The sequence below is a fragment of the Cervus elaphus genome, chromosome 18 (genome assembly GCF_910594005.1).
Source record: "Cervus elaphus chromosome 18, mCerEla1.1, whole genome shotgun sequence".
NCBI classification, from domain to species: domain Eukaryota; kingdom Metazoa; phylum Chordata; class Mammalia; order Artiodactyla; family Cervidae; genus Cervus; species Cervus elaphus.
In genome coordinates this window covers 57,641,398-57,666,578 of record NC_057832.1, presented here as the reverse complement: position 1 = coordinate 57,666,578, position 25,181 = coordinate 57,641,398, and the positions used below count along the sequence as shown (strand labels likewise).

The window sequence follows — 25,181 nt, the reverse complement described above, 5'->3', positions numbered from 1 at the left end:
AAGAGCCTGAGCATGCTGCATTCCTCTAGCTTGGAATGGAGGAAAGGTCATGCCCATTTTCAGGTGGGTTTGGTGAAGTACACAGTTGGAACGGGAGAATTTTAGCAGATACGGGGGGGCTACAGTCATCACCCCAGTGGGAAGGAATGCTATCTGCTGGTAGAAATGGTTTCTGTGGCTTTTTTTCAACTGTGCCTTAATGGTGCCCTCTTGCCTGTAAATGTTCCTTAAAAGAACTCTGTGGCCTTTTCTGTGCACAGGGTTTCTATCTAGTTCTGTGCTTCAACTGGTCAGTTTTATCTCTGGGATCTGAATTGATAAAGATGAGAAGGACGGATGAAGAAATGACCATTGGACTAAGTTAGCTAAAGGTTTAGCTTGGAAATCCCCTGTGAAGACAGTTAATGATTTATGTGGCTTTGTTAAAATCATGCATGAATCCTATTTGCACAGATTTTTGGCCTACTGGGTAAACTGTCGTGCTTACAAGAAACTTATAGAAAATTTTTCTTAGTGATTGGTGATCTAAATATTCCTGTTTCTAGTGATAAACCTGATTGGTATTGTTTGCATTTATTTTCTTCTATTGCAAATCATTTTTCCTATTGCAAATTATGCATGTGGAAAAATGATACAAAGTTTCTGCAGTAAATGATGAATTCTTTACCCATAAAATAGAATGAAATAATGTCATTTGCAGCAGCATGGATGGATCTAGACATTATCATACTAAGTGAAGGAAGCCAAACAAAGAAAAATACCATATGATATCACTTATTTATGGAATCTAGAAAAATGATACAAATGAACTTATTTATAAAACAGAAATAGAATCACAGACTTAGAAAACAGACTTACAGTAACCAAAGGTGAAAGGGATGGGGGCGGAGTAAATTGGGAATTTGGGATTAACAGATGCACACTACTATATGTAAAATAGATGAACAGCAAGAACCTACTGTATAGTACAGGGAATTATATTCAACATCTTGTAATAACCTATAATGGAAAAGCATCTGAAAAAGAGAATATGTACATATATATATGTGTGTATATATATATATACTCTTATTATTTATATTATTATTCATTTATATATATTTAAGTATATGTATATATATGACTGAATCACTTTGCTGTATACATGAAACATTGTAACTATATATATATATATATATATACTATAACTATATATACTTCAATGAAAAGTAAACAACAATAATTATAAATTACTTAAAATATACCCTGTTAAAAATTGAGCTGGATGAGTGGTAGTCTCAGAAGCCATAGGAAAGCCCTTTAGTCAGGGTAACTGGAACTGCCCCTACCTCAGCCCCTGGTCTTGAGGAAGTGCCTAAAACTCCAGAGTCATGGTTGAAAGCCACAGGACCAGAGGACTTGCCATCATTTCAAAACAAGCTTCTCATTCGTTCAAAGTATTTTCCAACTATAATCATTATCAAAGTGACATGTATTGTTCAGGATTTCAGCTCTGATGTGCTGCTAATCTTTATCATCTTTCCCTTCTATCAAATTCACCGTTGTTCTCATGCCAGTAAGATGGTTATGGGGTGTGGTTGGGTGTCCCGTTCAGCCGCTCTGAATGTGTGATAATTGCAGGTTCACTGTTGACAAGGACCATTTGGTGGTCGCTGATGTCAGCGATGATGATGGTGGGACCTACACGTGTGTGGCCAACACAACTCTGGACAACGTTTCAGCCAGTGCTGTGCTTAGCGTTGTCGGTAAGAACTAAAACACATATACTACAACCGGCTACCCTGTTTTAGGCTGAAAGGAAAAATTGTCAGTTGTAACTATTTTCTTCCTGTTACAGTTTTACCATTTTATAGGTGAGTTAAATACCCACATTTTTTTTGAAAGATTCCTTTGAGGAAATAATTCCAGTATAAATGTACCCTGTAGCAGCTGGCATTAACTGGAATTAAAATGGTGGTTATGCATATTAGTGATATTTTTATAAGACAGAGCAGTTAATCTACTTTTATTTAAAATTGAAGAGGTTTTACCCCCAAATTGTCACTGTATGTTTATCAATGCCATGCCTCGCAGCTAAACATAAGGCTCAGTTTTATAATCTTAATCATGCTCAGTCCTTGTCTTTTTGTGCTATATCTTTCCATTACTAATTTTGATTAAAATCATTTATATTACTGTCCTTTCTAGCTCCTACTCCAACTCCAGCTCCCATTTACGGTAAACTAATATGAGTCCTTTTTCTCTGTTATCTTTTGAACAATTTCACACATGCAGAAAAATTCCTTTACTTTCTTATCTCCATCACGTCATTGTGTTTCTTTAAGGAAAGGGGCTCTGTCAGATGTTCAACTGTGTTGTCCATTTCCTGCTGTGAATCATTTTTTCATTATAACCCTGGAACTTCTCACTGCATATATTGCCACTCAATTCCAAGTATTTCATGTGTTATTACAAAGTCATTGAATTTAATGAAAGTCCCTGTTTGATATCATTTCTTTGTAAAGTAGCATAGTGCTTTTCAAAAGCTATTGTCCACATTTTACAGACAGGAAAAGCAATTTCATATATCATTCCACAAATTAGATCTTCAGTCTATTAAAAGTTGTTCTGGAAAGCTAAATGTTGTTTGGGGGTTCCCTTTTCAAGAAATTTACATAGGAAAACAATGGATGTCTAGAACATTTGACCTTTGTGTCAGAGAAAGCCACCAATTCACACTGTGTTCACAGAAGATAAATCACTAAAGATAGACAAAAAAGAGGACACTTCCATATCATGTTGATTTTTCTGAGTTGGAAAAATAAATCTGAATTTTTTTCCTGAAATCTTCTTGATTAAAGAACCCTCATCTTTTTTTCAGTGTTGAATACAAAAATTAATTTTGTGGCAAAAACTCAGCTGGATTTTACAGATACCATGAATTATACTATAGAATACCTGTCCTTTATAGACATTTACTGCTTCTTTACTAGTATCAAAGAAGTGCTTACATTTTTATATGGCTTCTGGTTTGTCCAAGAGCCAGAGTTACTGCCAAGAGCAAGGTCAGGAAAAGACCCAAGCGGAACATTAACTCTCTGGATTTCAAATGCACCATTAGAAAAGGGAGACGTGCTTCTGGGACACCTTCATCCTGACAGGTGTCTATACCCTGGTGTCCTCTGAGAACAAACACACCTCCCCACATGCCTGACTAGTCCTGAGCATCCACAGAAGGTATGCATGCTGAGGGCTAGCTGCATAGCATCCATTTTATAATTCCCTTAAAAATATGAATATTCTTCAGGTGCCCCCAAATCTGTAGCTTAGCATGTTTCAGAAAGAATATTTGCAGCTTCTTTTAACAGTACATGCATTTACCTGTATTTTGTTTTTCAGCGTTTGCCATTCTCTGTTTCCCATTTGTTAGAAATTCAGCTTCCATATTATTGTTTCTGTTTGTGCTCATCTATGTTTATGAAAAGACGCACACTGAGAGTGCTGGAGAACCATACTTGTCCATTCCACTGGCTTTGGTGACAAGGGGCTTAGTTTCACTTGAAAAAGATACAAGCAGAGCTCATGGAGCGGTTCTCCTGGACGTGTGTGTGTGTTCCCAGCAGCCTCAGCTGTTTTCATTTCCTTCGGTTGCATGCTCATTGGCCGTTACGTGCTCTGTGTCTTTAAGAGTCCCCTCTGTGAGTAGTAGCACAAGTCATGGAGAACCTCAAGGTCAGATGGTTAACTGTGATGTATGTGTTTGATCTACAGATGTCCCAAATCCTCCCTTTGATTTAGAAATGACAGATCAACTCGACAGGAGTGTTCAGCTGTCATGGACCCCAGGCGATGACAACAATAGTCCTATTACAAGTATGTGATATCATTTGCGTTTTCACTGGTAAACTTTATGATTATTTTCAAAGCATTCTGTCACATGCAATTGAAATTTCCCACAGAGATATTTCCTGGCATGCTCTGCTTCATTTCTCATGGAACCAAAACATTTATTTATGGCTCACCTCTTCTCTGAGCTGGAGTCATTCTTGATTACAGTTTCTGGTTTGGGACACTGATGGATAAAGATATTAATTAAGTGAATAGACCTGTCCTTTTGTGTTAAAGATCCATAAGAATCACCCTCAATTTCTACCAAAGTAGGAAGACATATTGCAAGATATTTTGCCCATTAATATGGGAGAAAATAACAGAAAGACCAGTCCAAATCTTAGAAAATTGAGACTTGGTAAGTAAAGTGACTTTTCAAACTCTCAGCTGGTAACAGAACTCAGTGTAGACATCTGAGGTGTCTTTCTTTCCATTAACCCTTACTATAAAGTGACACATTCACCAGTGTTAACTCCTCAAACTCCTCACTTTGATGACATCAGCCTAGAGAGATTATTTGGGAAAGAGCCCATGGAAGATAAAAGGGAGAGAAAGCAGGAGTAGGCAGGAAAGATCTTCAGATTGTAATGCAGGTCTGATGTCTGTGAAAGGAGAGAGGAAGGAGGAGCGTGTGGGCGAATTCTCAGACTCCAGCACAGATCGTCTCCGCCAGGTCAGCAGGGACCGCAGGGGGACGTTCCGCAGAGCGTGGGGCTGAGTCTAGGGCCCTCACTGCGCTCAGTCGCTGGGCTAGCTCAGGTAGAGAGTGGCCTCACGGGAATGCCGCAGCTGGTAGAGCCTGCTGTTGACATTCCTGGTAGTGGGTTCTCTCTCGAAAGAGATCTGAGTAGTGCGTGTATATGTGTGTGTACATATACATGTATACATATATATATAGACACTGTACACAATAATACAGTAATAAGTTTTTTTATCTTATTTGTGTCCTCAACTAAAATATACACTCCATATGGGCAGAGATTTTTGACTAACTTGTTTCAGAAGAATGTGTGATACATAATAGGTACTCGATAGATATTTGTTGAATGAATGAATGAACGAAGAGTAGAAATGCCTTGAAATCTGATGGGGTCATTTTAACCTGGGCAATAAAAAGTCTGTAAGCATCCTCACCAGCTAAGTCTGGCTAATATACTGGATGAACAGGAAAACTTGGCATGAATGAAGTGAGTGTTCTGATCAAGGACTGAAAATCCATTGAGAAAGGAGCATCACTAAAGAACAGAAGACAGAGGAGAGGATTTTACTTAATTTCATTGGAACTATTCTGCTTTACAGCAGGTATAATAAATCAACATGCACATCATTTCAGAATTATCTTAGTCACTGGAAAGCAATTTAGTCTTCATGCAGCATAAACATATTATAGACTTGTGTCTGCTCTCTTAAGTATCTGATTTTAAAACCTCTAAGCTTATCCATAGTCTAATTTTACTAAGCTCTTCCAGTATCCTTATGGCATGGTCCCTCAGCTGATTTTATTCTCTAGGCTGATGTCATCAAGGTGAGGAGTTAACACTGGTGAATGTGTCACTTTATAGCAAGGGCTAATGGAAAGAAAGATACCTCAGATGTCTGCACTGAGCTCTGTTACCAGTTGCGGGTTTGAAAAGTCACTTTACTTACCTAACCCTAACCCTGATGCTAACCCTAACCCTCCATATACATGTATAAATTGACACTGTACACATTTAGTTCTGTCTCTGCATCTGCTTTCTAGAGGAGTCAAATATAAGCATATATATATACACATGGCTGTGTGTGTGTGTCCATGTTTACACCACACAAAGAACAAAGCAGGAGAAGGAGATTAAAGAATACAGGGGTAAGGAATATAATTACAAACAAGGTGGTTAGGAAAAGCTACATTAATAAGGTAATATTTCTCTGGAAACAGTATGGCGTTTCCTTGAAAAAAAAACTGAAAATAGAGTTACCATGTGATCCAGCAATCCCATCCCTGTGCACATATCCAGAAAAGATGAAAGCCCTAATTCAAAAGACACATGTACCCCAGTATTCATTGCAGCACTGTTTACAATAATCTGCCAAGACATAGAAGTAACTTAAGTGTCCATCTACACGTGAATGAGTGAAGAAAATGGAATACTGCTCAGCCATAAAAAATGAAGTAATGTCATTTGCAGCAACATGGATGAGCCTAAAATTATTATACTAAGTGAAGTAAGACAGAGAAGACAAATATTACATGATATCATCTATATATGAATCTAAAAAGTGGTACAAATGAACATATCTACAAAACAGAAGCAGACTCATAGACATAGAAAACAAATTTATGGTTACCAAAGGGAAAGTCAGGACGAATAAATTAGGAATTTTGGATTAACAGGTTTACACTACTGTATATGAAATAGATAAACAAGGATTTACTGTTTAGCACAGGGAACTATATTCAATATATTGTAATAAACTATAATGGAAAAGAATGGGAAATGATTATAGTTACATTCATCTATATATGTATTACCAAATCACTTTGCTATATATCTGAAACTAGCACAATATTGTAGATCAACTATGCTTCAATTACAAAATAATCAATTTTTAAAAAAGAAGGTAACATTTGTGTATGTCAATTAAGACATGAAGAGGGAGGTACTGAACCCACTATGTAGTTATCTGGAGGAAGAATTTCCCAGGGAGAGCAAGAGAAAGAGCAAAGACCCTGAGACAGGAGCATGTCTGCTCAGAAGCCACCGTAGCTGGAGTGAAATGAACAAGAGGGAGTGAAGTAGGAGAGAAGGTCAAAGGGACAGAGAGTTGGTGGGTAGAGTGGGATGTGCATGTGTAGGGCCGTGTATTCCATTGTAGGGGTTGGGAGGGAATTGGAGGGACTTAAATAGAGGAATGGATCACAATGGGATTCCCCAATGGCTCAGCAGTAAAGAATCCCCTGCGATGCAGGAGAAACAGGATCAGTCCCTGGGTTGGGAAGATCCACTTGGAGAAGGAAATGGCAATCCACTCCGGTGTTCTTACCTGGGAAATCCCATGGACAGAGGAGCCTGGCAGGCTATAGACCATGGGATTGAAAAAGAGTCAGGCATGACTTTGTGACTAAACAAGAGTGGATCACACTGGCTATTCTGCTGACAATAGTCTATGGAGAAACAAGAGGGTAGCAGGGTGGCGAGACCCGGCAGGACCATGGTTCTCAAACCATACATTGAAATACCATGCAGAACCTCAGCAAACTCACAGGCGTGCCTCCAGATGTTAAGTTTGTGATTTTTAAATTTTGTTTTTTTAAAAAAATACAGTGACATCTGTCAGATACCCCATGAAATACTAGCTGGAGGTAGTTCACAGTTTGAGTTTTAATAGTGCCAAGTCACATTGTGACAATGTCATACCTCTGCAAAGCCTTTGCTGTGATAAAAAGCAAGTACTGTGTGAAAATCAGTGTGAAACAGGAAAGGAGGAAGGTGGTATCTACTTTGGTGACAAGGTGGGAGAAGTTATGTGGTTTCCTGTTCATTTTATGTTAAGACATAAACACTTACTAGTTTATATGGACCTAACTCCTTACTACTTGGAAATGTTAGGTATTTCTTTTGACCTAAAGGAGCCATGAAAAAAAGTACTGGGACACTAAGCCCAGCATGACTGAGAAGTTTGGGAACTTGTGAGTTAGGAGGTTATGCAGTAATTCACGCAAGAAATCTTCACGTCTTGTATTAGCTCATGGGGATGGAGAAGCTGAGAAATGGTAAGCTGAAATTTTGCATATATTTAAAAAATACAGCCAACAGGACTGTTGAGCATTTGAGAGAAAGAGAGGAATCAAAAAGGACTTCAAAAGATTCTGACCTGAGTTGTCACTACCAGTTGGGCTGGAGATTGGGATCAGTCTTGGTCACATCCAATTTGAGATGCCATACTCAACAAACAAGTGGAATTCTTGAGTAGGTGATTAAGTATCCAAAACTGCAGTTCAGGGGAGAGATAGAGGCTAAAAATATAAATATGAAGGTCATTGGTTTATGAAACTGGAGATCACCAGCAAATTAATGTAGATTAGAAGGAGAACTCTAAGTGATGAGCTTATGAGCAGTGCAACACATATTTCCAGTTCATTTCTGTATCTATAATTCGTATCATGGTACATGGCAAGTAGTAGGTAATTAATGAATATCTAAGTACCCTTTTTTCCATGTATTTTTTAATTGAAGTTTACTTGATTTACAATGTTGTTCATTTCATGTGTACAGCAGAGTGATTCACTTATACCTATTTTTTCACATTCTAGGTTATTACAAAATATTGAGTATAGTTTCCTGTGCTGTACCATACATCTTTGTTGGTTATCTCTTTTATATAGAGTACTGTGTTGATATCAATCTCAAACTCCTCATTTATCCCTCCCCCTACATTTCTCCTTTGATGACCATGTTTGATTTTTATGTCAATGGGTCTATTTCTGTTTTGTATATAAGTTCATTTGCTTCATTTTCTTTTGGATTAAACATATAAGCAATATTGTATGTCATTTGTCTTTCTCTGCCTGGGTTACTTCACTTAATATTGTAATGTCTAGGTCCATCCATGTTGCCACGTGTGGCATTATGTCATTCTTTTTATGGCTGCATAATATTCCATTGTATTTATATACTATATCTTCTTTATGCATTCATCTGTCAGTGGACATCTAGATTGCTTCTATATTTTGGCTATTGTAAATAGTACTGCACTAACTATTGTAAATAGTGCTGCACTGTGGTACATTCATCTTTTCTAATAAATACCTGTTTTTACAAGGACACATACCACAAAATTTTCATAGAGACAGAGAGAAGGTATCCATTAAACAGTAAGTCTTCCTCCGACCCCTGATTCTCAGTTTCTCCAGGGACACCAGTATTATAGTTTGTGTCCTCTGAGAAGTAACACATGTACATTCAAGCACATGTGTATCTGTGTACATCATAGTAAATCTTTCTATGTTTATACAGCTGTAGTATCCAGCACACACTGGATCATGTTCTAAACCCTTCTTGGTTTCACTTAACAATATATTTTAGAAATCATTCTGTTTCAGTACATGTGGAGCAGCCCTATTCATTTTTTACAGCTGCAGAATATTCCATTGTGTGGATGCATCATAATTTATTTAATCAGTGTTCTATTGATGAACATTTAGTTTGTTTGAAATTAGGTTGTTTCACTTGCAAACAATGCTGCCATGTGGATTCCTTTTCATATATCTTTGAACATATGCATAAGCACATTTATTCAAAATAAATTGCTGGAAGCACAGTTTCTCAATCAAAGGGTATCTGTGTTAAATATTGTTAGATGTTCTAAATTGTGCTCCATTGAAGTTGTACCAATTCATGCTTCCCACAAAGCATAAGAATGTTCATTTCCCTATGTCCAAGTCCACAAAGTATGTTAAATGCTTGATTGCTGCCAGCCTATGTAGTAGGAAATGGTACCTTCTTATATTTAATTTAACTTCTCCTGTTGTGGGGAAAAAAAAAAATCAGTCATTTTTTTCATTGTTTATGCTTTCCTAAAAATATGTGGGTCACTTCTAAATAATTTTAATTCAACATGCTAAAGAAAGAATACCAAACATTATTGGATGTGCTTAAGTGTTGAGGACAATAATACCTAAAAATATGTGGGTCACTTCTAAATAATTTTAATTCAACATGCTAAAGAAAGAATACCAAACATTATTGGATGTGCTTAAGTGTTGAGGACAATAATAGGACTCTGAAGTCAAAATATCCTAATGATTTTTTCTTGAAAGTGAGATAACTCATGTTTGGCTGCTCTTGTTAGATTATCCTGTTCATTATCCTAGTAACCTACCGTTGGGTGAATGAGTTCATGTCTTGGGTTTGTTGCATGTATGTGGTATGGCCAGAATTCATCATTGAATATGAAGATGCAATGCATGAGCCAGGCCTGTGGCACCACCAAACTGAAGTTCCTGGAACACAGACCACAGCCCAGCTGAAGCTGTCGCCCTATGTCAACTATTCCTTCCGAGTGATGGCGGAAAACAACCTGGGGCGGAGCTTGCCCAGCGAGGCATCTGAGCAGTATTTGACTAAAGCTGCAGGTAAAGCAGGACCTCTGTGATATGAAATAAAAAAAGTTTTCCACTGTTTGCAAAAGATCAAAGCTTACGAGTGTGTGGCTGCTTGACTTCTAGAACCTGATAAAAATCCCACAGCTGTGGAAGGGCTGGGATCAGAGCCAGATAATTTGGTGATTACATGGAAGGTGAGCTATGTCTGAAATCTTCAACTTTCCTCGGTATATTTAGAGTGGAAAGATAAGTTTTTTTATTTATTTTGTAATTGGAGGAAAATTTCTTTACAATGTTGTGTTGGTTTCTGTCATATAACAACTCGAATCAGCCATAGTTATACATATATCCCCTGTCTCATGAGCCTCCTCCCCCTCCCCCATCCAAAATAATAAAAATATTATTATTTTTAAATAATATCCATATTAAAAATCCCCTTTCACCCATTTTGGGGACTCTTTCTTTCTTTTCTTTCTTTCTTCCTTTCTTGTGTAGTAGTTAAAAGCTTGATCCTTGAAGCCAAAATGAACGTGTGTAAATCCCAGCTTTGCCACTTACTGGTGACACTTAACATCTCCTTCATGTATCTGTGTGATGGGAATAGCAACGAACCAACCTCATAAGATTAAAGGAGTTAATGCATAGAAAGCATGTAGGACAGTGCCTAACACATATACATGCTCAATAAATGCTGACTAGAATTATCATCATCATAAAGAACCATCTAGAAAACACGTACCCGTAGTCAACTTCTACCGTTTTCTTTTTGGCCTGTATTTTCTGGACTTGAAAAATTAATACATATTTACTTGTGGTTTTATAAAACTTACTTTAGATAGACCCGTACAGCCATACCTAGATGCATACACATCTGTGTGTACTTGTATACATGCATGGAGAAACAGGACAGAATAAGCCAGTACCTTTTTTTTTTAATAAAGAAATAGTTCACAAGTTTCAGTCTCCAAGTAAGATAAAGACTGATGTACTGTCACACAAGCAGAAATACAGAAAGGAAATTATATAACTGAAAAGTTTTATGTCACCCACCCATAACTGTGAAGCCGGAATTTGAGAGGCTGGGGTGATTTTTACTACTTCAGGATAGAAATGAACTACCTAAAAAAAAAAAAAAAAAAGAAATGAACTACCTTTGAAGTGTTGATCCCAAACAAGCTATGAATCTCATCACATGTGAAAAAAAGACAAAAGGTTTCCTGGATGAAATTGTTCATAGCTTATATTTTATCATCTCAGTGCTCACTGTCCTTAAGTCTGGGATTTGAACTTGCCATTCCAGTGTAAGATGATGCAGTCAATCTGTTTTATAAGCTCTGATTATCTGGCTTTTCTTGTAGCCCTTGAATGGTTTTGAATCTAATGGGCCAGGCCTTCAGTACAAAGTTAGCTGGCGCCAGAAGGATGGCGATGATGAATGGACGTCTGTGGTTGTGGCAAATGTATCCAAATACATTGTCTCGGGCACCCCAACGTTTGTTCCATACCTGATCAAAGTTCAGGCCCTGAATGATGCAGGGTTTGCCCCAGAGCCAGCTGTGGTCATGGGACATTCTGGAGAAGACCGTAAGTATCTGATGCTATTTTGTGTATATTTTTTCCCCCAGCAAAACAGATTACCAAGGTGCAAGTCAAGGCCATGTCCAGAGGTATTTAGATTGGGAAGGAGGGAGGCAGCAATTATTTTGCTCAACACTTCTGCATTTAAACAGCCTACTTATGTAGAAAATAGGTTCAGAATGTTAAAAGTTATTACTTTTAAAAAAGATATGTTATTCTCACAAAGTCAAATGAACAGATATCAAAAACGAAAAATTACTCTCCTGCTTGATAATTCATGGAATAGGATTGGGGCATGTGTCAAGTCAAAATTATGAGACAGTGACATTTTTGCATGAAATTCAAAATGACATTGATACTTCTTACCCCCTTTCTCATCTTCCCCAGTCCCAATGGTGGCTCCCGGGAATGTGCGTGTCAACGTGGTAAACAGTACCTTAGCTGAGGTGCATTGGGACCCTGTACCTCTGAAAAGTATCCGAGGACACCTGCAGGGCTATCGGGCAAGTGAAAGACACTTTTCTTGTTTTTTTCTTAGAACCTGCCCATCTAAGTGAAAGGCAATGCCAGATTCAGTTTTCTTGGCTGGAGGAAGCCTTGAGAGTTCATCTGGCAAGCCACCTCTGCAGCATCCCAGCTAGAGTCAGATCAAAATCTCACTGTTCACAAAGTGAGAGAAAAGTACTTTCTCCACTTACCCCACTTATAATCTAACAGTCTGCCAACTCAACAGTTAACAAATGCATGAAATGGGAAAAACTAATGTTCAGAAAATTACAGTGTAATGAAATGCACCTAGCTTTAAAGCAATAGTGACTGCATGTGTTGAACAAACAAAATTGTTCTGAGAACAATGTAGACTTTTGTTGTTAATAATTTAGATTTTAGTTCAAGATCATGTAGTCCCAACTAGGTCATTCTTAGAAACGTCAATTTTCTTTGTTCTTGGGAAGCATAGAAAGACTGATTCATATTTTTGATTGACGGGTGGTCAAAGAACTTTCCTAGAGACCAAGAAGTCACTGCTTTGATTTGTTAAACCCTGACGTCTAGAGGCCAGTTTTTGCACTGCATCATGTTCAATTTGGCCAGATTCTGTAGGTATGTTGATTTCTTTTGAAAGTGCTTTTAAACTCTAAGAGAATTTAAGAGGACTTAATAAATAGCAATTCTGCATTTTTATCCAAAGTTAATTGATACTTTATCTCTTAAAAATCTGTGTCTGCAATTTAGTGCCAAAAAATAAATACTTTTAATTAAGCCATGAGTTTGGTTTAGTGAGAAAGCCATAGACTTCGTAGAGGGTCTTCTTGCCTCTTGATAGCCCAGGGGCTCATCTGTACTATAGGAATAGTCATAATAAAAGTTGTGACACCTTCGCTTTGGGTTTTAGGATTAAACTAAATGATATATTGTACTTGAAGTTGTATTAAGTCTGGAAAAGTTTGTAAATATTGGGCAGTAATCGTTAATTTTTTTCACGGGGTTGTAAAAGAGTCAGACACGACTTAGCAACTAAACAACAACAATGATTTTTACTTTTAGAATATTTTATATAAGTAAAGGACACTTAAATCCTTCTCTATGGGTCTCATGCTGTTTCATTTCTTTAGTTTATTTCACTTAGACTCCTCTAACAAAATAGTATAGTCCAGCTTCATCAAATATTCTTAATTTAATTTCTCTCACTACCTGTGGGGTCCTACTCACTTGCCTCAAAATCAATATTTGTCCATTGTTTCACTAGTCTAAAATGTACCCAGGGAACTTTCTGGGGAAAAAACATAAAGCTTTAATTTTGTGATCATGAAGATTCTGTTGATCCCTTGTCCATCCCTGACTTTTCCTCTTGCTGTTCCAGATTTACTACTGGAAGGCACAGAGTTCATTGACAAGAAACAGGCGCCATCTTGAAAAGAAGATCCTTACTTTCCAGGGCAGCAAGACTCACGGCATGTTGCCTGGACTGGAGCCCTTCAGCCACTACTCACTGAATGTCCGTGTGGTCAATGGGAAAGGGGAGGGCCCAGCCAGCGCTGACAAGGTCTTCAATACTCCGGAAGGAGGTAGGCTGGATGTATTTCTGAGATCCTAGGAGAGTATGGCACATCTTGAGAGGCTTTGGATAACAGAAGGGCCCCAAAGTAAGGTATATTCTGGAAGCCAAGTGTGATTTGTCCCATAGATGAACACAGCACACTCAGAGCTGGCAAAGTGTCAGCTCATCTATGGCCTGAGGCTGTGGATAAGGCTTCACAGGCTTCCCCAAAACTACCTTTCTCTCAACTTAATTATTTTTCTCCACACTTAGTCATACTGCCAAAGATCTTTCACCGTCTGACTTAGCATAATACCCTGCAAGTCCATCCATGTTGCTGCAAATGGCAAAATTCCATTCTTTTTATGGCTGACTAGTATTCCATTGTATATATGTACCACAGCTTCTTTATCCACTATCTGTTGACAGACACTTATGCAAGGTTCTATAAGGCATTGTAATGAGATGGGAGTTGGGACACTCAGTTGGGACACTCAGGTGAGTCTCAGAGGCTGCTGGGCAGCTGCCAGCACCATGAGCCCTTCAGCCAGAAGTCAGGACAGGTTTTGTCTGTAAACTGCTTTTATCTGTGTCTGGGTATATGTTTGAAAAAAAAAAGTAATTAAAAAAGATACATGTACCCCAATATTCACAGCAGCATTATTTACAATTGCTAAGATATGGAAGCATCTCATTACAATGAGATGTACAATGCTGCCATCTTATTACAGTGCCTTGTAGAATGTTGCTAATTTGATGCTGACCTGGATCATTAACTTTCTGACCCGAAGCAAGTTATATAACTTCTTTAAACCTTCAGTTACCTTAGCCAAAAAGCATAAGAATTATATGTGATTGCCTAAGAAAAACATCTAGAAAGGAAAAGAATCCTCTAGGTGGTAGTTTACTTTTTTCTCAGTGTAGCTTCAGAGTTCATGCTAACACAGCATGTGGGATCTTAATTCCCCCAACCAGAGGTCAACCTGTGCCCCCTGCATTGGAAGCATGGAGTCTTAACCACTGGACCACCAGGGAAGTCCCCAAAGGTTGGAGGTCTTAATAGAATATGTTGGGAAGAGAAGGGAAGAGTCACTCCAAATGCAGGCCATGGCAGGGGGAGGGGGAGGGAAGAACGAAACATGCTGATGTGGGAGTTGGCGCTGGAAGTCTGGGCGCAGTCACCTGGGAGCCTGGTGAAGTACAGTTGCAATTCAAATATTATGTAAGTTATAGGTATACAGTATAGCAGTTCATAATTTTAAAGGTAATACTCCATTTATAGTTATAAAATCTTGGCTATATTCCCCATGTTGTAAATATATTCATGAAGCTTATTTTTATGCCTAATAATTTGTACCTCTGGCTCCCCTACCTCTGTATTCCTCCTCCCCCTGCCACTCCAAACTGATAACCACTAGTCTGCTCTCTGTATATGTGAGTCTGCTTCCTTTTTATTAAATTCACTAGTTTGTTGTATTTTTTTAGATTCCACATATAAGTGGTATCATATCGTATTTGTCTTTCTCTGTCTGACTTACTTCATTTAGCATAGTACCCTCCAAGTTCCTCCATGTTGCTGCAAATGGCATTATTTCATTCCTTTTATAGCTGAGTAGTGTTCCCTTGTATATATGTACCATATCTTCTTCATCTGTTCATCCGTTGATGGGCACTTAGGTTGCTTCCATATCTGAACAGTTGTAAATAATGCTGCTGTGAACATTGGGGTGCATGTATCTTTTTTAATTAGTAATTTTGTTTTTTTTTTTCAAACATATACCCAGATACAAATAAAAGCAGTTTACAGACAAACCCTGTCCTGACTTCTGGTTGAAGGGCTCATGGTCTGGCAGCTGCCCAGCAGCCTCTGAGAGTCACTGTGTCCCAACTCCCGTCTCATTACAATGCCTTGTCCTCAACCTCATTGCTCCTTGGAGGTCAGGGCTCCTTCCACTAGAGGCTTTCACTGGTGAGACCTTACACGGGTTCTTTAGATAGCTCAGGGGATGGTGCCAGAGAAAGAGGGCCAGGAGATTAAAGGACAGACTAGAGATGAAGTAGTATGTCCAACACACAAAGGTAGGAAGCAGCATGGCTCCTTCAGGGAACTGTAAGTCAGGCAGCCAAGAATGGTGAGAAAAGAGAGGAAGCTCAATTTGGGAGGACCAGTATGATCGCTGATCTTAAATGCTATGGATGTTAGCCCTCAAACCAGGAGCTCCTAACCTGGAACTGTAGTCTCTTAAGAGGTTGATGGATAGGTTTAAGGAGCTCTATGAAACGCCCTAGTGTTATATACAAGGGATATGTATTTTTCAGGGGGGTGTTTATGGGTGTCAGATTCTCAAAGGAGTGATATGAGGAAACCTGGAATTATATGCCAGGACTCTGCTAGGCTCAGTCAAAGGCCACCAAGGGCCTGAAGGGGACAGCAGCTGAGAGGTGAGGAGGGAAGGGATACAGTTGAGGTTACCAGGGTGGATGTGGCAGAATTTCATGTTCCAGAGATGGTAAAAATGAGGCAGAGGGAGAAATTCTAGTTGACTACCTGGTTTCTGGCTCTAATGACAGGAGGGTCTAGGGAGCATGATAGGTTGGGTAGAGAAGGTAATGATCATGAAGGAGGACTGCCATCATCCATCATCCTCATGAGAAAGGGAATAAAAGAAGACCAGGCATGTGTCCTCTGATAATCTGCCAGCCTCTGCCACTGAGAACCTGACTCCCTGCAGGCCTTCCCCAGAGCCAGGGGTTTGCCAGCAACCAGGCTGTTGTCCATCACCATGAGATGCTGGGCATCTGTCAACTCTTGGGATGAGAGCTCCTCTGCACCTGGACAGGCTGGCTCAGGCCCAGAGCCCAGCACGCAGCGTGTGCTGACTGTTTGCAGACTCCTGGTTTGTTGGGGAAAACAGTCCTTCATGGCCCAGAATGCAGCTGCTTCTCCTCACAGGTCTGGTTAGATTACTAGTTCTGCTCAGTTACTAGTTTGCTTTTATTAAGACCCCATTCAGGAAACAAACAAGTACTGTCTCTTTAAAAAAACAACAACAATATTAGTTTGAACATTAGTTTGGGTTCATATAAAGGCAAAGTCCTTGTGTATTTGGAGAGAATGGTTTTAATGACTTTAGATGGAAATGGTGAGGCGAAACAGGTTTCTATTAACATATTTTCAGCTGCATCATGAATGAGTTATAAAAATTTTGATGCATGGTATAGATCTGGTGAAATATGTCACTTTAATGCAGTTTGAAACATTCAAAAACTTCTGTGTTGACTATACTTCTCATTTAAAGTCCCCAGCGCTCCATCCTCTTTGAAGATTGTTAATCCAACACTAGATTCTCTCACTTTGGAATGGGAGCCACCAAGTCACCCGAATGGCATTTTGACAGAGTATACCTTAAAATATCAGCCAAGTAAGTTATGGGGAGAAAGGAACTGGATGGCTTAAGAAGGAAAAGATCTTAATGGTTATCTTAAAATACAAATGAGTTGTTTCCTTATAGCTGTAGAAAAAAAAAATATATATATATATATATACTTTCAACTGTTATTCTAGAAGGAACTTCAAATCATACTTTTTAAAGAAAAATGACATATATGCTTTTGAACATTAAGTGATCTGTAGAATAGTACAGACCTTGAGCATGGGGTTTAGGTGGGTACTGTCATTACCTATGTGGGTGTTATATAGAACCAGAAAATGGGAAGAAAAAGGGTACATTTGGCACAAGGGCCCTGAAGACATGTTTAGGCGTTATTTAAGAACACATGACTCCATCTGCTAAAATGGAGATAAGAAATGCTACTGAGATTCAGCTATAAAATTCTCCCAGCTTAGAAGCCAATGGAGACTATATTTCCCCTTGTTGCACCATGTTATAGGAATTTTGTAAATGGTTAATCCCATTGTTTATTTTTTATATTTAAAAGGCTTGCAAAAGCAAAATTAAATGTCTGTGTATATATATTAAATATCTGTCTATGTATATCTGTCTATGTCTATGTCTATGTCTATATATATAAAATTGTCCCAGCTTAGAAGCCAGTGGAGACTATATTTCCCCTTGTTGCACCATATTATAGGAATTTTTAAATGGTTAATCCCATAGTTTTTTTTTATATTTAAAAGGCTTGCAAAAGCAAAATTAAATACCTGTCTATGTATGTACATACATACTTACACAGATGCATTTGTATTATAATCACAGGGTGAATCTTGAGATCATTCTCTTTTTTGTAATCTTTATTGGAGTATGTTGATTTACAGTGTTGTGTTAATTTCAGATGTACAGCTAAGAATGATTCAGTTATATATATACATATATTTATACACATATGTCCACTCATGTTTTAGATTCTTTTCCCACATAGGCCATATAAGGGTATGGAGAAGCACCCCTGTGCTATACAGTAGGTCCTTCTTAGTTATCTGTTTTATATACGGTAGTTTCTGTGTGTCAAGCCCAATCTCCCATTTATAGGACTAGGTAAGGTTATCAATTATGTCGGACAAAGAGTGCGTAAGGTTACACAACTCAGTGTAATCCAGGTTTAACATTTTAGGTTGATGAATTTATTTATGATAGTGTTCCTACAGCAGTGAATGGGGAATGACTTTGTTCTTTTTTAATGGGGGTTACATTGGCTTACAACATTATGTAAGTTTCATGTGTACAATACTGTTTTAATTTTTATATACACTATAGCTTCTGTATATACTCTTCTGTATACACCACTAGAAGTTCAGCTTCTTTCCATCACCACACAGTTGACTCTCTTACCCATTTCCCCTTCTCCTGACACACCTTCCCTTCTGGTAACCATTGCTTTGTTCTCTGTCAATGTGTTTGTTTTTGTTTGGTTTGTTCATTTATTTTATTACCTTATTTTGTTTATGTTCTTGTTGACAGTTAATAGCACACATGAGTTAGGCCCTCTGGTAGATCTGAAAATTCCTGCCAACAAGACCCGCTGGACTTTAAAAAATTTAAATTTCAGCACTCGGTATAAGTTTTATTTCTATGCGCAAACAGCAGCAGGATCAGGAAGTCAAATAACAGAAGAAGCAATAACAACTGTGGATGAAGGTAAGCTGGGTATGTATATAATCCATGTAATTAGAAGTATCATGAGACAAAAATCATTAAGTTTATGTTTTTTCTTTCCTTCTTACCGTGGAAGTATCCATGTTACCCAATTAATACAAACATGTATTAGTAACTTCTATTTCTGAAATATATATAAACAATGATTTAATTCATACTGGAATAATGATTTGCTATTTGTTTTTTAAGTCCCTTTTAAACATGTATTAAAATGTTGAGGCAAGAGTAGGAAATTACATTTTGCCACACTTGAATTCACAGTTCAAGACAATGTTTTTTTCCAGTCTACAACTTTGCATGTAGATATACACACACATATGCGTACATATATGTGTAACACACATTCATGCACACACAGACATGCAGACCTATACACAAATAAATACATGTAATTCTGGTTGTGGTCTAGATTCATCAGAAAAACTTTGCTAGTCTACATACTGATTTAGGTTTTCTGGCAAGGAAATCAAAACAGTTATTAGATAATGCATTTACTTTTATGTTTGAACACGGGACTTCATAGTTTGCTATGCCATCTGGTACGGAGAAAACAAAAGAGCCCCATTAAAGTATTTAGGAAAGGAAGGAATTCTTCCTTTCATACTTTTAAAATGATTTTGAAAAACTTTAGATTCAGTGAAAATGATAAAAAAAAAAAAGTAGAAGATTTTGCATGCCTCTAAATTATAGAACTGCTTAAGGATTATTTATTTGATTATCTTCCATAGCATTAGAAATTGAAATTTGGTTTGAAATCTCCTAAGTGTCTTACATAATAGGCAAGTATGAATAAAGCACTTTAAGTAATGTGGGGATTTGATTACTGGTAAGTTTGGGAACACCAGCATACCTTTCTCCCCTGTATCTGATGTGGTACACTCCATTCTTCTTGCATGCTTTAGCATTTTAAGAAGTGTTTTTATGTAGCTTTACATGCTAACTATATAGTGTCCTGTTTCTGTTTCCCTTCATGAAAGCTGGTATTCTCCCACCTGATGTAGGTGCAGGCAAAGGTAAAATAATTCATCTGCATGACTTTCTACATGTGTGAAATTTGCCATGTTAACCATGGGGAAGTGCAGCATGGGTTAAAAGTGAAAATAAAATAAGCTCTGAAACACCAACAGAAAGATAAGATCCTGCAAGACCTTGACTTTAAAATTCATGTCTAGCCTTTTTTTACAAAGAGAAAGCCACACATTGAATTCACCCTTTCTCAAGACTTATCCCAGGTCCAAATCCTATTCTTGGCTTTTAATGCTAAGGATTGTGGCTGGATCAGACATGACCCAAACTGTGGCTTTGTCACAGTCCCTCATGATGACCATGCTGTCTATGAAGGGCTCAGAAATACTAGCCCTGTGATGAAAACAGCCAGTTAAGAAATCAGATCAACTGAGCTTTCCGTTCTATCCAATTTAGTCATCCTCCTAAACTCAGTGTACATGTTGCTGGCATCACATTGCACTGTCCACTTGGAATTTTGACTTCACTGTACACTCCAACTGGCCCAGGGCTGAAAGTCTCCCCAGTGGGGTCCCCTCTGAGCAAGTTTAGACAGCCCACATGCTCTACTCAGCTATGTTACTCCATTTCTGTCTCCACCCAACTACTCAAGTCTCCCCTCTCTGGGGAAGCACCAGTGATCACAGGGAATTACTTTTGTTCTCCTTTATTGCTCACAGATCTCTGGGTGAGGAAGATTGGTTGGGAGAATGGTGCTTGAATGAGTTGTAGAATTTCTTCCACCCAGAGATTCCTTCAATCTTTGACTCTTGTCAGATCTGTCAGCTTTTTAGCGAGCGGTAGAGACCTCCCTGCCTCACTGGGCACTGTACCCATAGAGAACACCCCTGGCCAGGGATTTTCTTGGACTTTGACAGACCAAAAAAGTACAAATAGGAATGAAGAACAAGTCAACCAAAATAAATACTCACTTTGCCCTAAATTGTTCAAATATTAGGAGCTTAGACCCGATCTTATCTTCTCTTTTCTTAAAAATCTTATACTCACAGTCTTGGTAAATTATAAAATGTAGATCAGCTAGATTTCAGAATGATGGAATAGGAACTGTAGCTATTTTCAATCAACTTAATAATGTTTTATAGGTGTTTTTAGACTCCAAAGAACAAAGTCGTAAAAATTCAAAATTTTCACAAGATCGTGTAAGGATGGGAGCCTCTGTTTTTTATGTGTGCTTTTTTCCGGGGATGGTTACATGTCCGTTAAAATCCTTGGTTGTCTTACAATAATTTGCTGCTGGGCTCCCCTTCGACCCTTTCCTGGGACCATTCCAGAGAAAGCCTGGCCTCCTTCCGTGTGCAGCAGCCTGTCGCTGTGCTCTGCCTAGAGGCAGCAGCCGAGTAATTGAGCTGTGGCGGGGTTGTCTGCGTTTTCCACTGACTTGTCATATTGGAAAAGGATATGTATGCCAGTGGAAAAAAATATCACCCGCTGATTTTAATGAATTAAGATGAACTAAAAGAAATCTTAATTAAAATAGTTCAGGTTTTACCATTTGATGTTACTAAATTGAATTTTGAATTACTTCTTGTTATAGAGATGAGCAAAAATAGAGTCTCAGAAGGTTTTTGAAGCCCCCAGTGTTGAAATCTGGTGGAACTCAGATAAGATTATGGTGTTTAAAATTTTTTCAAAAAAGCTAAATCTAACCTTCTTTTCTATATTGTTTCATTTAATAGTATACCAGTAATTAAACATTGGTTACATAAAGTGATAATATTTAACCATGATAAGACTTTAAAGTGCTGAAGAATAATTTGTTTCCCTGGGTTTTCCTTCCTTAAAATGTTTCTTTTTTCATTCTAGGAATGAATTCTATTCTCTTCTCTGTTTTCCTTCTTTATTGAGATAGATTTGAAATTTACACTTTTAAATTTTCTTACAGATTTTAAGAGATGTTCATGAAACCAAAGCTCTCAAATATAGAATTACAAAATGATTATCAAAATCATTAATTAGAAACCAAGAGAATTCAGTTAGGTGTATTACTCTAGGCTAACCCTGTTTCTTACCACTCTTCTCAGTTTGAGCATGGAAATAGGTACTCTTGTACTCTTGAGGTCTTCAGGAGTCACTTCTTTTGGTCTTTGGTCAAAACTCTCAATACTGGTTTGAGAAATTGTAGTCATTTGGCTGCCTTTGTTCAATTTCTATGTCCCTTTCAATAGTTTCAGGGTCTCTGGGAAAATAGACCTGTGAAGGCATCTGTAGAAATGAACTGAAAGCACATGGATAATGATTTGACTTATGGTCCCAGCACTGCTGATGGATAGACTCTGCTTTATCTATGGATTATTACCTACTTTCTCACCTTGGGAGCAGGCATCAGAGCATTTGGGTGAGGTGACCAGTTCAGGCAAAGGAATAGGGAAAAACTAACTGGTAAGTCAAGAACTGAACCTAGTTCTTGACCAAATTAGCAGCTGACTATGGTCAAACAGGACAGAGCAGAGGAGAGCTCTGACTAAGGGACTGAAGACGAATCCTCTCTGTGGTCAGACTCTCGCTTTATCAATATACCAGAGTCCATCCCACAGCTATAGATCAGGTCAAGAAAAAAGGCCAGTGAGTCAAAAGCAAATTTAAAGTGCACAACTTTATTTGGCCTGGACCAAACCAAACCAAAAACAAAGAAGCAACCTCCCTCCCTGCTCCAAATCCCTAACTATAGAGAAGGTTCAGTCAGTTCAACAGCTCATGTCTATCTGGCCCATAAAAAGCACCAGCCCTTTTTAAGGCACTGTGTGTTGGACAGTAAGGCAAATTCTGCCTTTGGTATGCTTATAATCTAGCAGGTAAGACAATACATTAAAAAAAAAAAAAAGAGTGAAAATAGATGGAACTGAAAACGTTATCTGATCTTAGAGAAGTGAACCATTTATTTTGCCAAACGGGATCAGGAAAAACTTCCCAAGGAAAGTAATGTTGAACTGGGCTTTGAAGGACAGATGGAATTTTAGCAGATGAATTAGGAAGGTGGTTTGTATAAATTCTTGGGAGGGGGCATAAACAAAGTCACGGGGTTTAAAAACCACCAGGATATTTGGGTTATACACAGCAGTCCATCTTGGGCAGAAGTAAGCCATCCACATCTGAAACAGGGAAGTGACAGAATCGGAGATACAGTTTTGGAAGTTAAAGCTTAGTTAACTCTGCTGGTGGTCTCTGCAGAGAATGACGTACAGTAGGAGGAGGGACTAGATACAGACTAGATAAAGCCCAGAGAAGAAATAACACTAGCACATCCCACCAGCACATCACAGGTGCTCAGGAGTATCGGTTCAGTAAGTGCATGACTGGGGATTAAAAGCAAAGAGGGTTAGAATTCTCTGTGATAAGAAGGGCCCAACAGGATAGCCTTAGGAAATTGTACTGTGTTCTCTGGGTATCTTTAAGAATCAGCAAAAAAAGAAGCAGCAGCAAATTGCTCTTCTGTTGGAAGGTATGGCTCTGCCTTGAACATCTTCCATAATTAGGCCAAGACTACATTCCTCAGTTCCATGATTCCAAAAATTTTTGAGGAAAATTAGTGTTTTGCCTGGATTTTTTGCCACTGATGCTTTAGATACAGGAAATGTTTTAACTGTGTCTCTGTTGATTGATCATATTTTTATTACTGTTCCTTTAAGATGAAAACCTCAGACAACTAAATCAGTTAGGTCCACAGAAGGACCCTATGTAATTCCATAATCAGTTTTGCTTTCTGCTGTCCCCCATCCTTAGCACAGAGGAGCATGCAATATATATGTGATGGTGAATTAGATCTCAGAGGTCAAATGCATTATTGAATTTGTTTAATATACTTCTCTTTTTGATTCTAAGAAATGCTATTTCATTGAATTTGTTTCAGTAGAGGGTTTTGGCTTCTAAATTATATAAAATAATTTGGAATTTAATTTCAGAGCCTGAATAAACCCATTCCTGCGTTCTGGTTTACTATCTTAGTATATTTCCCCTGGGATAATAATTTGATATATCACTGTTTAACTACCCAAGTTAATATAGCTATAACTATGTCATTTTTACTGTAGGCCATTGTGAAGGTTGATAGAATTGTCAGGCTCGGGTAACATCTCAAATAACAGCTCAAATAACATCTTTTAATGACTGTAGATGTCATCTTAACTAGGTAGCAAGCCTTTTGCATCATGTAGGTTCCATAATCTGATGTTTCAGGAAGCTGTTTAGATTCAGTTCAGTTTAGTTCAGTAGCTCAGTTGTGTCCGACTCTTTGGGACCCCATGGACCATAGCACGCCAGGCTTCCCTGTGCATCACCAACTCCTGGAACTTACTCAAACTCATGTCCATTGATTCGGCAATGCCATCCAACCATCTCATCCTCTGTCGTTCCCTTCTCCTCCCACCTTCAATCTTTCCCAGCAACAGGGTCTTTTCCAAGGAGTCAGTTCTTCATATCAGTTGGCCTTACACCTGATTACACTAGATTACACTAGATTACGTTAGATTACACTAGGTCACATTAGATTACACTATGATTTTCTCAGAACATGGTATGTAATGAACAGTCAGGTAAGATTGTCTTGCTCTCTGGACTGTGTCAAATGAAATAGTTCTTATTCATTTTATTTCTTGTTTCTTCACTTCTGATAACTAGTATTGAGCTTTTTTTTTTTTTTTTTTGCAGCTTCTTTTTCAGTGTACCCTAACTATCCAACCTTCTCCAGGGCAGCTGCTTCTCACCTGGGGTCCCTGAATTTCCCAGAGGCAGATTCTTAAAGAAATTTGTGACTCAAAATACATCAGAAGCCACTATTATTTTTCTTATCTAAACACCAATTCATTAAAGACCTACACTGAGATGATAAGTAGCATGGAAAAGCAGCCACTAGTATTGGGTTTGACCTTGCAGTCTCATACACTGTGACCTCTGCCCCTAGCATTGTTCAGCACCTCATCCCCACTGTACATCAGTACATGGAGACTCTGATGCTCTCGGGACTGTCTCTCGGGACTGTTCAGGACCCACATCATAGAACTCATACATTTTAATATGTATGTGTCATTATTTCTGATTTCTCATTAGTTTCCTAATGCTATAATTTAAGAAGTGAAGTAAAGTGAAGTAGAAATGAACCCTGTTATCAATTTCATTTGACTTGAACAATTTCAGAGTACTTAAACTTATTTTACATTGTTTGTGTGTTTGATTTTGCAATTTGACTTGTCTGTCTATCTGTTTTATTTTTCTGTTGAATATTTATTTTAAGCAGTATACCCCAGGATCAGCAAACTTGCTACTGCCGCTGCTGAGACCTCAGCCAATATCAGTTGGGAATATGAGGGACCAGAGCTTGTGAACTTTTATGTTGAATATGGTGTAGCTGGCAGTAAGAAATGATTTCATTACCTGGGTTTTAATTGGGGGGCTATATTTGAAGAGATTGAGAACATCTTCAGGATGCACTGTGGATCGTCCTGAAAAATAACTTGATCTAAATAAATGAATCCAATGT

At 38.2% G+C, this 25,181-nt stretch overlaps 1 protein-coding gene across 29 annotated transcripts in view; it reads left to right on the top strand.

Moving 5' to 3' along the window:
• The window catches only part of NRCAM (neuronal cell adhesion molecule), a 327,295-nt gene that overhangs the window by 275,345 nt on the left and 26,769 nt on the right, over positions 1 to 25,181 (top strand). For 7 of the 29 annotated variants that reach the window (XM_043872996.1, XM_043873014.1, XM_043872985.1 and 4 more), the window contains 11 exons: positions 1,621 to 1,745; positions 2,188 to 2,217; positions 3,751 to 3,852; positions 9,785 to 9,982; positions 10,076 to 10,146; positions 11,311 to 11,536; positions 11,918 to 12,033; positions 13,392 to 13,596; positions 16,868 to 16,990; positions 18,488 to 18,664; positions 19,660 to 19,695. In XM_043872996.1, the coding sequence (XP_043728931.1) occupies positions 1,621 to 1,745; positions 2,188 to 2,217; positions 3,751 to 3,852; positions 9,785 to 9,982; positions 10,076 to 10,146; positions 11,311 to 11,536; positions 11,918 to 12,033; positions 13,392 to 13,596; positions 16,868 to 16,990; positions 18,488 to 18,664; positions 19,660 to 19,695 (1,409 nt within the window). The other 22 variants (XM_043873004.1, XM_043873001.1, XM_043872997.1 and 19 more) reach the window with 8 other exon arrangements.